The sequence below is a fragment of the Lissotriton helveticus genome, chromosome 1_2 (assembly GCF_964261635.1).
Source record: "Lissotriton helveticus chromosome 1_2, aLisHel1.1, whole genome shotgun sequence".
NCBI lineage: Eukaryota > Metazoa > Chordata > Amphibia > Caudata > Salamandridae > Lissotriton > Lissotriton helveticus.
Window position 1 is genome coordinate 182,432,180 of NC_136058.1, and position 20,670 is coordinate 182,452,849.

General features: G+C 48.6%; 1 protein-coding gene across 11 annotated transcripts in view; it reads right to left on the reverse strand.

Annotated features, from left to right (window-relative positions):
- Positions 1-20,670, reverse strand: part of OSBPL9 (oxysterol binding protein like 9) — a 1,511,872-nt gene that overhangs the window by 902,376 nt on the left and 588,826 nt on the right. For 9 of the 11 annotated variants that reach the window (XM_078670721.1, XM_078670755.1, XM_078670745.1 and 6 more), the window contains one exon: positions 12,607-12,657. In XM_078670721.1, the coding sequence (XP_078526847.1) occupies positions 12,607-12,657 (51 nt within the window). Of the gene's footprint in view, positions 1-12,606; positions 12,658-13,293; positions 13,352-20,670 lie in introns of all 11 variants that reach the window. The other 2 variants (XM_078670788.1, XM_078670797.1) reach the window with 1 other exon arrangement.

Sequence of the window (20,670 nt, forward strand, 5' to 3'; positions counted from 1 at the left end):
CCGGAGAAGGGAGGAGGCGACAGACTGGGGAGACCGTCCCGACCCCAAGCATCAAGTCACCTACTGGGCTAGCGTTAGGAGCTTACGCCCGGGCTTCAGTACAGGCCACAGACCATCTCTCATGGACACATGCTTTATACCCATGTACCCCCTCACATCAGCGATGCTACCTACTGAAATGATTGATGGGTTATACCCTATGAAATGACTATAATTAACGCCACGGTGTACAAGTAGTATGATGTTTATTTCTGTGATTACTGATTCACATGTACTGTATTATACTATGAAATGCTAATAGAAAAATCGTGATACAACATATAAACTTACCATCAATTTAGGAGTATTGTCAGCTAAACTGTAGGGCCAAAGATGGATAGATATGAGCAGATTTGCATGCCTGGCTACCAGGCCAAGAGCTTAGCCCCAGGATTCGGCAAAATAGATTGGAAATATTTTACCTAAGTCTCCGTCAATAAGTCCTCAATACTATGAGGCCAGCCTTTCCCAAGGACTCAGACCCTGGCCATGGGAGGATGGAGAGAGCAATCCTGTGGAAAATCTTATCAAAGAGGATTATGTCGCCCGGTTTACATTTCCATGTATAACCCATGTGGAGTCGTTCATGATCTTAAGGAGGACATACAATTGTCACCTGTTCACTTTTATGCTTTTTTCATCCTTGGGACACAGTGCACCTTGTTTGATTAATGCACCTTGTATATGACATTTTTACAATTTCAATGTGGTTTATAAATTACTACACTACATGTACAGTTGCTATACTTTTCTGGTTTAATGAAAAGCATCCATAAGGCTAGAGTGTACAAAGGTTTGCATAAATCAATCCCATGCGAATCATTGTTTTGAGTATAAGCTGAATGCCCAGCTTCTACAGGCATAAGGGCTGCTCTTGTCATATATAGTATTCCTGGAGTAGTCGACCAGGAAGGGACTGGGAGGACTGCGTCACTTGCCTGCCTCCGTATTGCCAGCCAGACCCACATTCCCAGCCTCGAAAGGACTCAGGTTAGTGAGACAGCAGTTGGGGAGATTGTCGCTGTCTATATGCCAGCCCTCTGGAGTAGCCAAGGGATTTTCTGAACTGATGTGGTAACTGCTCGGGGGGAGTCAAGAGATTCAGGGAGTGTGTCGTATGTCAGATATTCTTAAAGCACTCCAGAGCAAAACCATCTTTTTCACCAAGAAAACGTGAGCCAGCAAAGAGCACATCCAAGATAGATGCCTTTTACATCTGCGGAAAAAACAGAGGAAGGCATCTATGCATGGTGTCGGAGCACAACATTGATGCCAACCGTTCTTCTCAGGCAATCAGTAGCATCAAGACCATCATGAACATGTATATGGCCGAGACTTGACCGTAATTCGTTTTTTGAGCAAGAGAGGCCCCAAGATCTTTTGGGACCACTGGCAAGGTCTTGCTGGCCAGAACCCAGAAGGTATGCATTTAGAGAATCACAAGACAGATTAAATTTATTCATCTTAATGACAGACTGGCAAAGGAGAATTTTTTTTTCAAAACCTCTCCAAACTCTTGGATTCTCTGTTCAGAGGCGTTAAGGAGAATGAATCGCAGTTCACTTTGCTCACTGTAGCCAGAACCACCTCTTTGGGGTTTAGTGAGAAAATCAGGGTCAGCAGAAGTGGGCCTGTGAAGTCTAACCACCTGCCTAGTTACCAGTAGGCAAGAAGAGGATTTCAACATGGTGCCCATCAAGCTTATAAGTTAGGACTTGCTGAAGAAAAGTTAGGGCTCAGATGTGGTTGGTAAGAGCAATCTGCAAAATTTACACAAGTAAATTAGTCTTGGTCTTAACTAAAAGCAGTTGCAGTTTCAGGACTTCAGCTTCCCATTGAATCACTGCTGCAAATGGTGCACAATCTTCCATTGGTGGCCCAAATGGTGAGTGCAACCCTGTATCAGAAGTTGTATTAAGTCCACTGACCTCTTGTAAGTCGATGTAGAAATCGTAATAATGAGGGGGCTGATCACCATTCCCCTCACCACCATCATCTCCCTCTGGTGGTGTACCTTGCCAAGAGTAGGAGCGAAAAAGATAATGGAGCGTCTGCTGCTGCGTCTTTCCTGGTAGAGCATTGGTACAGTCAGGCTGTATGACGACTTGTTACACTTTGGTAACTTCACACTGCTACATCTTTCGAGATCGAACGGAAGTTGGTTCAAGGTCAAACATCAGAATCTTCACCAAATCTTCTTCCAACACCGGCAATGACAAGGATCGGCCGTGCGAAGGTCTTGGAGCTGGAGTAGTCATAGGACCATAAATGGATCGTAAGGGTGGCAGATGGCAGAAACCACACTTGAGGCCACTGTGGTTCCTTGGGGTCTGAAGGCATGCTTAAAATCGGTAGCATAGTCTCTTAGAAGGCCTTGATCTGCTGCGGCATCATTGTTGGTCTTGGAAACTCATGGTGAACTGGGATTAGTTAGGTAATCTGATCTGCGACTGGAGACCCAGAAAGGGCCGACTGGTATCATGACGCCCTTCCATCTTCTCCTTAGATACGCAGTTGTGGGATGTGGTTGAGTTCCACTTCTACCTTTTTTTTTGCCCGCTTTTAGACTTACCGGAGCACTTTGACTGGGAATGGACTTCTCGCAGGCCTGAGTCGGCAGCTGGAACCTGATTTATGCGAGGGTCACGACTTCTTCCCATGTTTGGTGATGTACAACTTCGCTTTTTGATCCTGGATCGCCTTCACACTTACTGCTTAACTAGGAGTATTTTTCAGAGTCCAGAAGTCAGAGACAGACCTCATGTACCAACAACATTTTCTTACAGTCATGCCATACTTTGAAACCTATTATTTTAAGAGGACACATCATTCTCGTTGAAAGGCGTGGAAAGAAAGAAACTGACATCAGCATGTTGTGGTGGCATTTACATCCCGCACCACTACATCACTTCATGAATGACATGGAGCGGGGCGTGGCCAAGCAGCATGGCCGACAGGACGTGAGCTCCCTTAGCTCCCGGCCGGCCAGCAAATAAATCCTGTAATATCCATCATCCTGGGGCGCTCGGACTGCCTCACTGGGGGGCCAGAGAACTGAATACCGTTGGGCCCCGCTGAACCCAGAAGAAAAGTGGAACTGTGGACACTCACTGTCCGACGGAAAACGACCGGGCCGCCGGGGTGAGCTACGCGAGCCCGGTGTTGCGGCCTTCATGATCTCCGCCCGAGATCCCCGGCACCCGCCCACACAACTCAGGGGGGCCACACACGCAGCCCGAATGACCTCCTCGACCGGTCCCACTCCGGGGGCTCGTCGACCGCCTTGCGGGGCTGAGGCAGCGCTCGGAGGAGACAGACGGAGCCGGAGCGAGGCGTTGGGACCTTCCGCGCATTGCGACAAATGGGAGCTGCGGCACGAGTGGTGCTGAATGCATCTTGGTCCCGGTGGTGCGGGAGAGCCTAGGCGGACCCTCGGTGCAAATCTCTGTGGGGGAAGCGGAGCCCCCCGGCCGGAGAACGAGGCCGCACTGTCACTTCCCGGACACGACCCCAACGCAAGTCCGGTGCTGAGGCCTAGTCGCGGCCTGTTTGCTGTTTGTGTGAGGCGTCGGGACCCCCAGGGCCTTGTAATATATACGAGCTGAGGCAAGAGCGGTGCTGGATGCATCTTGGTCCCGGTGGTCCTGGAGAGCCTAGGAGGACCCTCGGTGCAACTATCTGTGGGAGGAACGGAAGCCCTCCGGCCGGAGGACGAGGCCACACTGTCCCTTCTTGGACACAGCCCCAACGCAAGCCCGGTGCTGAGGCCTAATCGCGGCCTACCTGCTGGGATACCGTGCAGCCGCGGTGCCTGGAGGGGGCATTCACGGCCGGTGCCCCCGGAGCGCCTTTGACCCTGGTGCGAACCAGCGAGATTGGAGGATTGTGGTGACCCCGGACCGGGGGTGGGAGGCCTGAAGGCAGAGCGGGAACCGCGGGTGTTCTGTGACCGCGGACTGGCGATACTGAACCCGGGCCCTTGGTGCTCACAGACCCTCGTCAGAGGTCGCGGATGGGCCCTATTGACATTGGAGGCCCCCGGCAGGGGTGGGACCCTGGAGAGCCCGCTATAAAGCAGGAGCCACGCCAGTGGCAACACCAGCCATTGCACACGAGGAACTGGCCCGAAGGTCCAACGTGGCTGCCTGAGCCGGTGGGGACATTCACACTGGGACCAGTGGGTCCACGGGAGCACCGGCGCACTGTTTGGTACCGGTGAAGTCTTTGAGCAAGAGCGGAATGGGGGGTGCCCCCCGGTCCCTTTGGCGTGCATGCGGCTCGACGGACTTGCCTCAATCGGATGCCTCACTGGGCCAGCACCTGCGAGTTCCGGCCACTGCACGGGGCCCTGTGTTACCTTGTGGCCGCGTGGTCCTCTTGGGGACCCGGGGAAGTCTATCCTCAGCGTCAGCGGGGGTCCCGGCTGCTAGTGATCGAGGTGGCGCCATTCTCCTGGGGCGGCTTTGGCGCTCTTGGACTTGCAGTGAGTACGACCTTCGCTGGTGGGCACCCACGGGGCGGATCGGACTAAGGGAGGCCCTACAAACCCTGGCATAGATCTTGGGCCGAGGCGCCTGGTCGGCTCTTTGGGAGGTGGTCCCACACACTCCTAAGATGCGCAAAGACAGGATGGCCCGAGCTTCGCAGCCGAACACCATCACACAGTACACCACCCAGCGGCTCCCATCACAGCGCATCACGCGCCAAACCGGTCTGGATGACGAGAGGGATGCCCCCTGTACCCCTGGCGAGCCCTCCCGGGCAGAGCTACTTAAGGCAATCCAGGGATCCCACAGTGCCTTGGAGAGGCAGATAGAGACGGTGTCGATTGACGTCAATCTCCTGAGAGCAGATCTCCGCAAGCTAACGGATAAGGTCACGGCAGCGGAGGGAGACATAGTCCAACTACAGAAGGAGGTGGCGACCCTCAAGCAGACAGTCTCGAGGCTCTCGGCCTGTACGGGAGAGCTGGAGCGCAGGGCAGAGGATGCTAAAGGGCGGGCGCACCGCAGCAACATTAGAGTCCTTGGCATTCCGGAGCGTGCGGAGTCGGGGAATGCTGAACGTTTCCCGGAACACTGGATCCGCACCGCACTTTGTCCTACAGGGCTGTCGGAGGTGTTTGTTATTGAACGGGCACATAGAGCGTCGGTCCCACCACCGAGGCCCGGCGCCCCACCGCGGGCCCTTATCGTGAAAATCTTGAACTACCGGGACAGGGACTGCAACCTGAGAGCAGCGAGAGTGGCAGTGGATCTCACCTTTGAAAATTCCCGAGTGTCCCTGTACCCAGATTATACCGGCAAAGTGCAGGAACAACGAAAGTCCTTCTTAGCGGTCAAACAGAAGTTGCGTGAGATGAGCCTCCAATATATGCTCCTCTACCCCGCCAAACTCAAGGTCTTATTCCAGGGCAAGGCGCACTTCTTTGAGAGTCCTGAAGAAGTGTGGGAGTGGCTGGAGATTAGGGGAGATGCCCTTCCACCGGGGAACCGTGGGGGATCCAGGAAGACCTGGGGGGCTCGACAACCACGGGACCCGGGGGACTAGACGCCGGCGCTCGTCAGATGACATTGACCGTGAGGAGAGGCGTACAGTCACGGTGGGAGAAGACGGTGCCCTCCGGATGGATTCCTCGGAGACGGGGGAACTCCCGGAGGTTCAGCGGGATCGCACTTGGGGCGAGGTGCTGGTCCCGGACACGTTGCCGCCACCGGTGGAAGCCCTCCCACCTACCGTGGACACGATCCCTGAGACGGCGGGGAGCTCATCAACAGCGGCGGAGGGCCGGTCCTGAGAGAAATTCTGCCGATGATCTTCTATGGGTGTCAGGAGGCAGGCCTGTTTTGCTTGGATGACTTTGCCCTGGTGAGGGGCAGTTGTTCCTCTTGATAAGAGTGTATCCACTTGTTTTGGGTCCGAGTCCCACATGATTGATACTGTTGCTGCCAATGCTAGGATCTGATATGGGGTGGGGGGTGGGGGGGGGGGGGGGGGGGGGGGACGTTTGTTTCTTTACCTTCATAGTTTGGGAGGTTTTGCCCATTTGGGTACTTGGGAATGCTGTGTACGTCGTGGCACTGGCAGGGGAAGGCATATTAGCGTGTTTAGTTGTTGCAGAAATATTGCTCGTGGGTGGGGGGTGGTTGGGGTTGAGGCGGGTAATGTTGCAGGCATCAGGCGTATTACAGTTCGGGCACGGAAATGGTGGGTCACAGGACGTAGGGCTGTTGGCCCAGATGGGCGCTATCACCACTCATGGCGCACAAGTTCTTAAGCTGGAACGTGAGGGGGCTAGGCACATGTACCAAGCGGCATAGGGTACTATCCTTCCTCCGAAGACACGGAATCTCTATTGCGTGCCTGCAAGAGACCCATCTAGATGAGGAGGGTGCCCAAAAGTTGGCGAAGAAGTGGAGGGGCCAAGTATTTTACTCTTCATTTTCTACATATGCTAGGGGGTCCTAATTTGGGTGTCCCCCGGGATCCCGTTCGCCGTCCTATATGTGGAGGGGGATATCAATGGCAGGTACCTGCTCCTGCCGGTGAGGCTAGACGGGAGGGAACTCTCCATTTTAAACTCATACGCACCCAATGTAGACGACCCTGACTTCTTTTTGCACCTGCAGGGAGGTCCTTATTTCGGATCTGGAGGGCCCATTATTATGGTTCGGAGACTTTAATTGTGTGTTGGACCCCGTCTTGGATATGTCCCCTCCCCGCACATGGACGAAGCCAAGCATGACAGCGCGACTTCGAGAGGTGATGCAGAACTTAGGGTTAAGTGATGTGTGGCGCCTGGGTAACCCGACTCAGAAACTATACACGTGTTTTCCCCCACTCACAACACACACAGCAGACTGGACAGGGTTCTGGCGACAAATGTGGACGCTTCTCTCTCCCCAACGGTCACGCATCAGGCCCGTTTTTTATCCGATCACTCTCCAGTAACATGCGTTGCCCAGTGGGAGAACCAACCCTCCCGCCCTCGCACCTGGAGGATGCCGATAGACCTCTTACAGGACAAGGTGGGGAAGGACCATGTGGAGACTGCCCTCACTAGTTACCTTGACTTAAACTGGGAGGAGGGGACCTTACTTATTCTACCAAATGGGATGCCCTGAAGGCGGTCATACGAGGTGAATGTATGGCCCTCACCTATGGAGTCCGAAAACAGCTACTTCGGGAATTGCGTGACGCAGAGGATGAACTTCTGCACCTGCAAACCTTGCCAGATCCCCGACGACCTAGGTCAGGAGTCGGAACGGACAGCCCGCTCGTGTGTGCATGACATACTGAATCGTCTAGACAAATACACTCTGGGCCAGTATCGGCAGCGTCTCTATTGGGAGGGAGACAAGTCGGGCCGGCTATTGGCTTGGATCCTCCGGCGTGAGTTCGCCCCAGAGAGAATTGTGGCCCTGAGAGGCCCTGCAGGAGGAATGGTACACTCGGAAGTGGGGATTCTTCGGATCCTCTGGTCCCACCTGCAGACGGTGTATGCCGTGGATCCCGCGGTTACTGAGGCCTCCTTCCTCCCTTATCTTCGGGGGCTTACCCAACAGACACTTCCAAAGGAAGCCACGGAGGAACTGGATGCAGTTTTGACGCTTCGCGAAGTGAAGGTGGCGATAGCTGGCCTGCCGCGGGCTAAATCCCCAGGAGGAGATGGCTACCCCTCCGAATTCTAGCAGGCATTTGCGGACACCCTTGCCCACCCCCTCTTACAAGTGTACCTGGAGGCTCTTCCGCCCAGTATGAACCAGGACGAAATCTGTATGATCCTGAAGCCGGGCGGGGATAGTGGCGATCCCGCAGCATACCGACCCATCACCATGATAAACACAGATGTGAAAGTTTTAACTAAACTTTTGGCTACCCTGCTGGCGCCGCAAATGGCACACCTGGTACACCCCGACCAATGTGGGTTTATCCCTGGCCGCAACACCGCCATGAATTTGAGACGACTAAACCACATCATCCATGAGGTGCGGGATAGGGAAGACCAGATGATCCTGGTGTCAATTGATCTCGCTAAAGCATTCGACACCGTCGACTGGGGGTACCGGATGGTGGGGGTGGGCCCGACTTCTGCCGTTGGATCCGCATATTGTACAAAGCCCCCCCGGGGCCAGGGTACGGCTCGGTGTAGCACGATCGGAGGAATGGCTCTTGGGACGAGGCACGCGGCAGGGGTGTCCCCTCTCACCGCTCCTTTTTGCCCTGGCGATCGAGCCTTTGGCGGTCCAGGTCCGAACAGAAATGTCGCAATGGATGACACGTGCAATGTGATCTCCTTGTATGCGGCTGACGCCCTCTTCTATTTAGTGGCCCCGCGGGAGTGGGTGCCCGTCCTGCTTCAGCACTTGGACCGTTTTGGTGCGGCTTCGGGCCTGAGAATTAACTGTGGGAGGTCCTTGATTTTCCCCCTGGCGGGTTACGGCGCGGGACCGCTGCCGGCCCTGCCGGATCTAGGGCTACGATGGGAGCAGGAGGCGTTCCGGTATCTCGGGATCCAGGTAGCTCCAACAGATGCGCAGGGGTTGGCCCGTAATATTGACCGGGTCCTCAAATCCTTACAACAATCGGTCACTTTCTGGAACTCCTTGCCACTATCCCTTGTGGGGCGACTGGCCGTCGCAAAAATGGTGATGCTCCCTAGGACGCTCTATGTCCTTCAGAATTCCCTGTGCCCGACCCCCTCGCGCATTTTCCACACACTTAACACGTTGCTTACGTCGTTACACTGGGCGGGCCGGCGCAGCCGAGTTGCCCTCCATACCGTTGTCCGAACATGGGAGGAGGGGGGCTAGAGGCACCCAGATTTGACCTGTACTACTATGCGGCACAACTGTTACCGGCTGCACGGTGGTTTGCGGCTGAAGATAGCTGGGAGATAAGTCTACTGGCCGGCAGAGCTGACGAGCGAGTATTGCAGGTGGCATTGATGCGGGGACGGGGAGCAGATGAGGCCCTGCCCTATGTGGTGCGCCACACTGCTGCGGTCTGGCAGCGATTCGTGGAGAAAATACTGAGGCGAGCCCCCTTTCATAGGGAGTTGCCGGTGTGGATCCTGGCCCCTGTAGATGACATGGCAGAACACATGTCCTTTAGAGATTGGGGAATGGGAGGATGTGAGACTTTGGCGGACCTTTATCCCAATGAGTCATTCGTGTCCTTTGAACAAGCCATGGAAGCTTTTGGCCTGGGGGAGGGGCAATATTTGCACTACCGGGGGCCTTCAGGAGGTAGCAAGGGCGACATGGCCCTAGTTCCCTGAGGCGCCCGCGTTGTCCCACACCCTGCACATCCTCCTCTCTTGTGGTAGAGGGCGTAAACTGATATCTCTGCTGTATTCGGCCATGAGGCAGGACTCGACCCCGCCGATTTCACCGGCCTGGGGGGCATGGGAGACAGACCTGGGGTTCACTCTGAACCCGGGACAGCGTAAGCGCATAGGGAGCCTTACTCATAAAGTGTCCTGCAATGCGAGATTCAAATTGACACATTTCAACTTTATGCATCGTACCTACTTAACCCCGCTTTCCTTGAAGCGTATTTCAGAAGACAGGGAGGAAAACTGCCAAAAATGTGGGATGGAGAAAGCGGGGTTCCTACACCCTGCCTGGGACTGCCCCTTGGTTAGTAGCTTCTGGAGGGGGGTGGTGGATCGTATACACGCCGTAACCGGCCTCCAGTTTGACAGGACACCGCTTCACTGCTTATTAGCCCTGGTCTCTAAGCCTAGGAAGAGGAAACTTTCCTACAAACTATTGCAATTAATGTTGGTGCTGGCGAGGCGTAGGGTAGCGATCACCTGGATGGGGCGGAGGGCTCCTGAGTTGTCAGCTTGGCGTAGAGATGTAAGGGAGTGGTCATTGGCTGAGGAGACGCATATGCAGAGTACCCGCAGGGATGAGAAGTTGCAGGATGATCTCCTTGCATGGCGAGTCATGTGTGCCACGGAGTTCTCACAGCGACTCAGATGGCACGAGTGCTGATCTTTTCTCTTCAGAGGAATCGGGGTCTGAGAGGGAGGGTGAGGGAGGTGGGGAGGTTAGAGCCGCTCTAATATAAGTGCACTGCCTGTTCCTCGTCAGTATTTCATGTTATCAATGTGATTCTTACGTCGCTCATGAACACAGCCTGAACTGTACTCACTGTACCACATCGTGCCATAATGAGGTTACCGTACTGTATACACATTTTTGATGATTGATGCCAATTTACGGGGGGGATTGTTTGTTTTTTTATGTTGCAAAATCAAAAATAAAGTTTAAAAAAAAATGAATGACATGGAGCATGCACAAAGCCTCATGTTGCCATCGAGTGGCAGAACAGAGTATTGCTGGAAAAAGCTTCCAGGTCCAGTATTCTAAGCTGAGAAATCTGCAGTTACAAGTATCCATCAAAAATTCTTTTCAGTGCTTGTGAATATTAGTCAAGATCACATGATGTAAAAGACATGCTTGCTCGTAGTTATAGTTTTCCATTAAGAGTATCGTCATTAAGATCAATAACAGCAGAACCTCTTTACTAGGAGATCCAGGAGAGAGGTTAAGTACATAATAACGGAGATCTGCTTTCAAATCAGACATTCAAAATAAACTGAAGTCAACCGTCACTGCACTGCATTTTAGAATGCTGAAACGGACTGCTTTCTTATGAGGACATAATCTAAGTCACCTTTATTGAAGTTGTTCCCTACATTTCCTACATAGGGACATGTTCACGTCAAGTTTTTATCAACCTAATGCATGATATAATTTTATTTTTAATTCTATTAAATTCGTTTTTAATTCTAATAACTAAGACAAGATGGCTCTTACATAGGCAATGTTAAAATATGTAAATATGTAAAATGTTTAATACTGAGATGTTTACAGGCTCTTGCATAGTGAGTGAAAAGTGCAGAGTTTATGAATTTTTGTGAGGATTCTATGTTATATTATATTACACTGTTCCTTATAAAGTGCAACTTTCAGCACAAGGATTTTTTTTTTGGGGTGGGGGAACCATGCGTCTAATGTACAAGGTTTTCATTTGGAAAAAGTGGTCGCAAATTGCCCCATGTCTTTTTGTGAATGGAAAAGAATTTTGCAAAATAATTTACGTACTGATGAGTCAGCTCACAAATTTGCAAATCGTGGAGGGTCTCAATTAGACTTACCTTGTTAATATGCATGAGTCAGGTTGCAAATTGCGCAGCACTACAATTGGCTAGAGTCACAGCCATGGCAGCCTGCTGGAGTCAGTAGACCACCATGTTTAGGAGTGTTTTTAAATAAAGTAATTTTTGTTGTTGTAAATGCAGCCTTTTTCCCTAAAAGGGATACGATTACACAACAACAGCTAAAATGAAAAGTTAAAAAGTTAACAAACCGTTTTTATGAGTAGGCACTGGGTCCCAGAATCTCCTATAGTGTCTGATTATAGTTTGCAGAGAAAAGTTTCAGCAGAACAGTGAAATTAGTTTAAACTTGTTAACGTCTATTTGGCCTAGGTCTATCTTGCCTAGTTAGCCTACAATAATATTCATGAATGTTGTTAATACCTCATTGGCTATTGCTATGGATTCTTTGGAATGCCAACTGGGTCAGTAGAATTCCACAAACTTGGGCTCTAAAACTCTTACATACTTTTGGAAAACTGCAAAACCTGATATTCAACCTGCTTGTACAGAGATCACTTCATTATTTAACCTTCAATGGGACATTAGTTACAAATAGTGAGATTCCTCTTGGTTCACCCCATCCATTTGTCTGCTACTTTATCGACCCAAAACTCAATTTCTCTATAATTTTCTTTGTTTGTGGTGTCAATTTGTACATTTAGATGACTTCTTTAAAGTAAGCACAAATGAACTGTTGGCTTGGACAGCAACAAATAAGTTACATGCCTTTAGGCCTCCCCCCCTACCTTTATGCACTAAGTACAGATGTCTTTACTTCAGACATTTAATTTACTAGAGTTAAAAATTCAAATCAAATCTCTTCAACTTTTTTTCAAGCTGTCAAAATCTGAAAGCAAAAAACACACAATTGATGGATGGAATGCAGAACAAATCAAAACATTCACCCACAGTCCAAGAGATCTGGGTTAAATCCATCACTCTTTTGCTCACCATGCGACCCCAGTTTAGATCTGGCCATATGCAAATCAATCTTGACCCTGTGCCTCATGGGAACAGTCCAGCCCGAACTGCCAGGCCAGGTCCGCCGCGGACCAGAAACAAGCATTCTAGGACCGGTTTCATGGTTTCACCCCTCTTCAGCCAGGATAGCTGTTTTTGCATTTGTGAAAATCAGAAAAGCAGAATCTTAAAATTCTGTAAACATAACCCAGAGAAAGAATACTCTACAAACCTTGAAAAAAATCAAGTGAGTAATTTGGATTTCCGATTTAACACAAGGGTGACAAGGTAAGCAAACCAGTATCCAGATAAGAAAAGTTTAGAATAATATTAACTTTTATATCATTCTGGTACACTTATGGGTTAAAAGTGCGCTAATTTCGGAAACAATTGAAAATGAAAACAAATTAATAGTCTTGATAAAGAAGACTTACTTTAGCAATCTGCAGCAGCACAATGCAGTGCTTGATCGATTCTACCATACTCTACAAAAAATAAAATACATTTGTTACAGCATGCCTTTACTAGTAATGTCTTAACATGATAATTGCTGAAAAACGGGATTTAAAACATCTCTAATGTACAAACCATAAATGCATTAGAACTAGAATCATACACCTGGAACTAGAATAAGACAACATAATTACCAGTTGTTTAGTAAGCATTTTTTATGAGGGCGAGTAAAAATAGTTGTATGGATTATTGAATTAACCAGACCAGGAAGATTACAAATGTCTAGTGGCAACCTGAGGAACAGTAGCTTCACATTTACACAAGAGGGGATACAATAAAGGTGGTGGTATCCTTTTAGAGAACAGATTGCTGCCAAGAAAGTGAAAGACATTTTTCTTCCTAGGACATTTTCACACCTGTTCTCTCTTCCAGCACTAGGTGGAATAGAAGAAATAGACTTACTACCTTGTGCAGAATTTAAACTTCAGTGGAGAATTCTTTGCAATGGTGGTGCACATCAATGTGAAACTGTAACCAACCACCAAGCAGTACAGTCATCCATACACAACAAGAAACTGCTTTCAAATATCTTTACTGAATGACAAACTGATGCATAGTGGTCTAGATATACCACTGATATCTGATAAGTAGCAAAAATGGATGCTTACTCCTTATTTTATTTACTGCAGTACACTGACTTTGTACATCAGGGCCCTCAAGGTGTTTCTAAGAAGGAAGTAAAGAATGGTATTTTAGTCAGTCCAATAAAAAAATATCACATGATATTTGCCGAGCTACAGTGCTTTATTTATAGAGAAATTTAATTTGTAAGATACTTTCATAAGATTTAAGTGATCAAGCACTTATGGTTCAAACATCGAAGGTAAACTGCATTTTCAATCCGTAGGAAGAAAGACTGATTAACATTCCTAATAACATTCTTTACTTGTTTGCGGGAAAAAGCCACTTTAAGGGAAACACGCATTGGCAAAGACAATAGGTCTGGATTTAAAGTGCTAATGCTGCGTTAGAACATTAGAGCGATACACATGAGAGTCAGCAAGACGGGGCAAAGAGCAAATAGCTGTCACTCATGGATTCCAATCCAACCACTCACGTAAAAGAGGAATAATTAACTTAAACAACCAAAAGAATTCTACTGGGCTGAGCTGAGAAGTTTGTGACAAAGGCTAAAGCCAATGATTGAAAGAGGATGACCCAACGCCTTCTCTCAGCTTATTGTAAGCAATACATGTTTGATACCTATACTGTCAAAATCCAGGCATGAAAATAAACATAAATTGAATTAAATCCAACTCAGGAATGTTACGATGAAAACATGTGGCTTATAGAATCTATGATAATATATACTTATGTTATGTGTATTTGTAAAGCACCCTATTACCGCAAGGGTATCTTGTGCTGAGCAGGTGCGTGGTCTAGGCCTGTCTAGCATAGGTTGGTTAACTGACAAGCCAGGTCTTCAAATTCTTGCAAAATTCAAGAAGAGAGGAGAAGGCTCCAATGTGGAATGGGAGATCATTCCAGGTTTAGGAGCAATGAAAGGGAACGCCCGTCCTCTTGATCTGGTTCTGTGTATGAATAGGATGTGCATGAGTCGGAGTCCTATGGAACAGAGGTATCTGGGTGGTTGGTGGCGGGAGATACAACTGTTCAGGTAGGTTGGGCCTAAGCTGTGGAGAGGAGAGAGAAAGGAGTGGGAGAGAGGAGAGTGTGAGTGGGTGTGTAGTTTGAAATGAGTGCATTTGTGTATCGGGAGCTAGTTGAGTACCGTGAGGTGTGGAATAATGCAGGTTTTGTGTGTGAGTTGAGAACGAGACTGGCTGTCAAGTCCAGGGTGGTATATAGTCTTGTGGTGAATTGCTTGGCGACACCAGCTCCGGCTCCCGTAGTCCTACTTGCTGGTGACTAGGGCATGAGGGACAGTTTTTCTTCCGTTGCTTGAGAGCCATTTGAAGATCTTTTTCAGCATCTTCAGGGTGTGAAAGCAGGATGCAGTGACTGTAATGACTTGTGCAGTCATGTCAAGTTTGCTGTTGATGATTCAGAGGTTCCTGGAGTGGGTGCTGGGTGTGCTTCTGAGTTCAGCCGACAGTTGCAGTCCCATGGCGAAGTGTTCTTGGTGAAAATCATAACTTCAGTCTTGACTGTGCTTAGTTTGGGACAGTTGGTCTTTATCCAGTTAGGGATTTCAGTCATGCAGCGATAAACTTGTTTCTTTTGTTTGAGGTTTTGTCCAAGAGGGTGAGTATAAGTTGTGTGTCGTCGGCATAGGAAAAGGATGCTAATGTAGTGTGTGCGGATGGCATTGGCCAGAGGGATCGTGTATGCGTTAAAAGAGGGTGGAGCTGAATAATGAACCCCGAGGCTGTCCTCAGTTTGTGGTGTTCTATTAGAAGAAGCAGATCCAGCAGATAGCGGGTCCTTGGATGCCATTCTTATGCATGCGCCTGGTGAGGATGGGGTCTGAGATCATGTCAAACGCTGCAGAGAGGTCCAGGAGAATGAGGGCTACGGTGTCGCCTCTGTCAAGGATCATGCGGATGTCATCTGTGGCATGATGAGTTCTGTTTCTGTACAGGGGTTAAGCCTGAATCTGGACTGTGTTGTGCTGAGGATCTGGTGGTAGCTGAGGTGGTTGGTGAGGCATCTGTAGACTAGTAGACTAGTTTCTCTAAGACGTGGGCCGGTTACGGAGCCGTGGCTGGGCCATTGGATAGTTTCTGGGGCTGGGCATGATAGTGGTGTGTTTCCAGGTGTCCAGGAATATGGCTGAGTCGAAGGAGGCATGGAGGATGGGTGTTAGGGCTGATCGGTAGGAGTCCTTGGATTAAGGCGTGTGGGGGTAAGGGTCAGATGGGGCCCAAATGGACTGTCTTCATGGTAGTGGCAGTTTTGGCTGTGGTGACGGTGAGCCACGAGGTCAGGGTTTATTCTTTACCCATGACAGGAAGTTTAATTAAGACGGGGTTGTGTTGAAGGTCAAAGATGCGGTATACAATGGTGATTTTGATACAAAAGAATTCTGAAAGCTTGTTGCAAAGGTATTCCAAGGAGGTAATGTTGCTGGTGGCAGATGAGGTATGATGAAATATGTAATGATGGTGACATTTCCTTGCTATTTTTTCTGCCAGCGTTGTTACAGCCTGTGAAGGCTGTATGCTGGTATTCCATATCTTCTGGCGGTAGCATTTTAAGACTGATTTGATGAAGTATTTATCCACGGCATATTTGACTGGTTCTCCATTTGTGTGCCAATTGCTTGCTGTGGTGTCAGCCTGTGTTCCTCTGTACCAGCTGGCCTGTGGTGGGGCTCTTGCAGTTGGATTGTGCTTTAGGATTGCCAGGGATTTGGAGCATGCAGTGAAATTGCAGGTAAGTTGCTTGTGTGCTTAGGCCGGCACGCAGAGAGGGGAGAAGTAGTCCCCTTCTGTAATGCTTTTCCAGCTGCAGGGGGTGGACATGGTGGTAAGTTTGTGGTGACGCTGGATAGGTATACTGAAACTGACAAGGGTGTGGTCGGTCCAGGTCAGGTGGCTGGCTTGTCGACTGTGATGTTGCGGATTGAGGAGAAATTAATCATTTAAGAGTGTGAAAATGTTCTCCCTTTTGCCTTTACAGATTCGGATTTGGTTGAATGGCGCGATCCTAGTAGCATGGGTCCAAGATGGTTACACATCTTTGGCACTCTATGCTAGACTCTGTTCCTCAGCTGACCTGTGCGATCCGCTGTACGTGGCTGCTTGCCCCGCACCGCATGTGGCTATTTCAGTGGACCCACAAAGGTCTGTTACGCAGAGTGTTGGGGCAGCCCAACACCCACAGAGGCTCCAGACAGGACTCAGGCCTGTGATTAGTGGTGAGCATGGATGCGTAGTACTAGAGACCATTGGTGATGGTGATTTCACTGAAGATACCCCAGTGAGTGGGAGACCCATAGCAGCAGAAAAACAAGCATTTACAATGCAATAGGTCTCGCAGCATTAAAGTTTGAGCTATTGGCATTGTATATTACAATGTGTTGCATTAATTTGTTATCAAACTCTGAATTGTTGTATAAAGATGATTTGCAAACTGTCAAATGTTGCTGAATAGTAAGCAACGTTGTGAATAATATTGTTTGCTAGTCATCCTTGGGTACCAGAGTACTTCACTTGAGGCAGAGGTAAGGGGAAATAAAAAGAACCGGCGAGACTGAGATACAGAGAGTAAGTGTAGGGTGGGTGAGGATTGGAGAACAAGGCACAAGGTGAAATCGCCCAAGGTTCTGTTTTAGACAGGGGAAGGCCACTTTTATTCTCAGCACCTGACCAGGTCCATGTATCACCTCCATGCCCACCTATCAGGTGGCGGGGTTTGATTTTTCTGGAGTTGCACTTGTGCATCCTTCAACCTTTTAATTTGCAGTGTTCAATCTCCGTAACCTTGAACAGTGATTAATTCATCTGCAGCTGCGTGCTCGGGTCCAGGTGAGACTGATTTGCATGCTTCTGAGGTCGATAACAGAAGCGTGTCAGTCGTGCTCAAGTGCGTACAGCAAATTCGGCTTCCAAGGAGGACGACAGAAGAGAAGTGTTTATAGTTACCCGAATGGCTCGCTCTTGGCAGCATTCTGGTGGGAGTTTTCAGGGCTCGGGACGAACGTCGGACCCCGCCTTTAATTTGGAAATAATATCGAGTCACAGGCCGCGCATTGGGCGGATGCCGCCCAGTGACTCGTTTCGCATTTATTTAGAAAGGTCTCTTCCCGAATCAGTTGCGCAAGTGTCAGCGTGACGCAAAAGGCAGGCGAGCCGGGGCGAAGCCATGACTCATTGTATGTAGACTTACTGATCACGATGCCCCACCCAGCCTCCCAGGGAGAGCTGCCACAGGTTCTGAGTAATACCAGCCATTAGTTCAGAGTTTGTGATTCTGGACGGCCCGGCAACTGGTACTTATCGTAGGATGTATCTATCCTCTTTCCTGTTTCCAACACAACAGGTCTGCATGTTTCTCGTTTAATAATGATATATTGTAGTAGAGCATCTGTAAGGTTAGAGCCATGTTGTTGGTTCGTGGCAGCAGGTGTGAGACACAGAAAGGGGATTCGCGGCGTGTTAAAAACAAGCCGTGAGCGTGCACTCTCCCGAACTTCCGGTCTTGGGATGTGCACGCTCACGGCAGTCGTGGGGCGGGACTTCCGACTTTGCAAGAAGCCCGCGCCCACAGAGTGGATGGCAGCAGAAGTCAGGAGATGCGGCTGAGGCGGTAAGTGGGGCTTGGCACCTGTGTGTGAGCGTGTGTGTATGCAGTGTGTGTGTGTGTGTGTGCGATGGCGGCGGCGGGGGGTCTTTGTATGTGTGCGTGTGTGAGTGTAGGTGCGCTGGTGTGTGTGTGGGGGGGGTCTCTGTGTGTGCGTGTAGGTGCACTAGTGTGTGTGTGTGTGTGTGTAGGTGCGGGGGCGGGGCGGGGGGGTGTGCCTGTGTATGCGTGTGGCTGTGTATGCGTGTGGCTGTGATGTGCGCATGCGTGAATGCGGGTGCGCGTGCACGCAGTGTAATCCAGCCGAAGAGAAGCTCGTGGCAGTTTCTTGTCCTTCATTCCCCTGAGTCAGCTAGTTATAAGTCTCCACCTGGACGCATCCTTTGGATGCGAATTCCAGGCTCGACCTAAAAAAAAGGGAAAGGGAAAGTGAAAACTGCCAGGAGATTCACAGTCGGTGAAACTCCTAACAGTTAACAGGCTCTCATGCGTTAGACCCTGAACACTAACCTTAGTGAGACAACTGTGACTGTGGGTACACCGGTGTGCAGAGAAATTGGAAATCTTAACAAGCAGGATCTTGACAGCTGCGATCACACTAGATGCAATGGAGATCAGTGTCAAGAAGAGCCTTAAGAATTAAATGGATGCAGACAACAGCCGACTCACAGTACCTTAGCCACCTCCCTCTGCTGCATGCTATGCCCAACCGGTTACATTTCATGTCCCTTTTTTCTCTTTTTTGGCCCCCATGCATCTCCACTCCACTTCCACTCCCAGCTGTGCTGATGACCCTCAGTTTTACCAGTTACCCGTGAATCTAGCCGTTTAGTTGTTCAGTAATGTATACTTATTGCCACGGTGCATGGCTTTTGTGCTTGCCTTCGACTCATTTTGGATATAGCGCTTACAGCACATAATTGTAGTGTATTTCTTGTACTAGTGACCTCAGTTATGTATCCCATGCTTGACACAGCGTGCCTGTTTGTACTGTGAGTTTTTGAAACTTATAACACAAATATCGCAGCCAAAACAAAAAAAAGAAAAAAAAGATTGGTAATGGTGCTGAAGGTCTGTAAGGCACAGTCTTTCAGGGATAATGATATGGATACAAGGATAATACTTTAATAGAGACCTTGGACAATCTAAGGAGAGGCATTGACCTGAGAATTTTGTGCATTCTGGTGGAGCTAAGCACAGAGGCACTGTGTACCAAACTAAGGGCTTGATTTAGAATTTGGCGGAGAGTTACTTTCTCATAACCCTGAAGGATATCCTGTCCAACCTATTACAAGTGCTATAGGATAAAAAGCACTTGTAATAGGGTGGACAAGATAGCTGTCATTTTGTGATGGGGTAACGCCACACTCTAAATCAGGCATTAACGCTTGTGTTGGCCGAACTGTTGGGAATCGTACTTGTACAGGTATCTGCAATGATGAAGAGGGCCTGTCAGTTTACCTCCAAGTTGAGGAACCTGAATGGAGGCCCTTATAGCACTGTGGTATTTGTGGGGAAAATAGCTGATTGTATGAATTGTATCCTCACAGACATCAGATACAAATAAGTGAAAATTAGGCAGCTACGACTACTGTATTTCCCATGACCTCCAGCCATCTATCTTAGCGAGGAACAAGGTCTTTTTGAGCATCAAGCAGAAATTGAGGTGAAAGGTCTTATATTTCTGGTCAGGCACTACTAAGACAGTGCATGAGTGGATAATATGTTGTTAAGTGGAAGAAGCTTGGGAGGTGTGATTGGCATCTTGAGAGGAGCGGCCCATGACATAAGCTCTTTGGGTTGAGTCATGCGCTTCTGAAGGCTCTTAGTTACCTTTTGTTCTAACTTCTCTCTTCTACTCCTCCTTGATGGTCTCTGGAAGCTCCATAGTTTGTAGCTGTTTAAACCAAGCAGATACATACTTATCCCTAATTACTGGCAGTGTTTGATTTATTTACAAGTAACCGTTTGACCAATGGCCCTTTGAGGGATGTGGGACTATGGCTAATAAACAGTTACTCATAGCAGAGGCACACTGATGCCATGCAGATTTACTACATAGACAATGAATAAACCCAGCACACAAACAAACAAACAAGAAATTCCTTTGAGTTAAACCCCAGCAAAAAGTGAAAAATAATTAGTAACACCATGAAAGAAACTGTCAACTATATTTACAGCTGCAAAAAGCCTGAAGAGAAGAGGGGGGCTGAGATGTTCGAATATGGAAAGGTGTCATTTTTTCAAATAATATTTTATTCTATATTGGACATTGGTCTAATCAAACCTTGTTTGCGGATTGACTTACCTTGACAAAAGCCTCCGCCTTCCGGCCCAGAGCACTACTGAATGTAAATGTGACTTTTCATTGGTCTAAATTTAAACACTTCTAAGTAGTTTGTATTCCTAGATGGAAAGGGGCTTTAATGCACAGTCTGCTAACAACTGCAGTAGATGCTTTTCAATTATAGTCTGTAATAATGTAATTATGCTCTGACAAACAATATATTAACACACTACAATATCTTGCAAAACTGCTTTGAGCGCTAAAAAACACACCAAGTGCGGGAGAACAAAAACTGACAATCATTCATTATAAAACTATTAGAAATACTAAAATAAAAAAATCAATTAAAAACACAGAATAAACACTAGGTCCGTGAAGAGTCTTTACTTTGCAGTGGAGGGAAATGCAAAGCAAGACAGACAAGAAATCAAATGGCAGGAGGGGAGAAGGAAGAAGTACTGAATGAGAGAATGTGGTGATAGGAAGCAGAAGG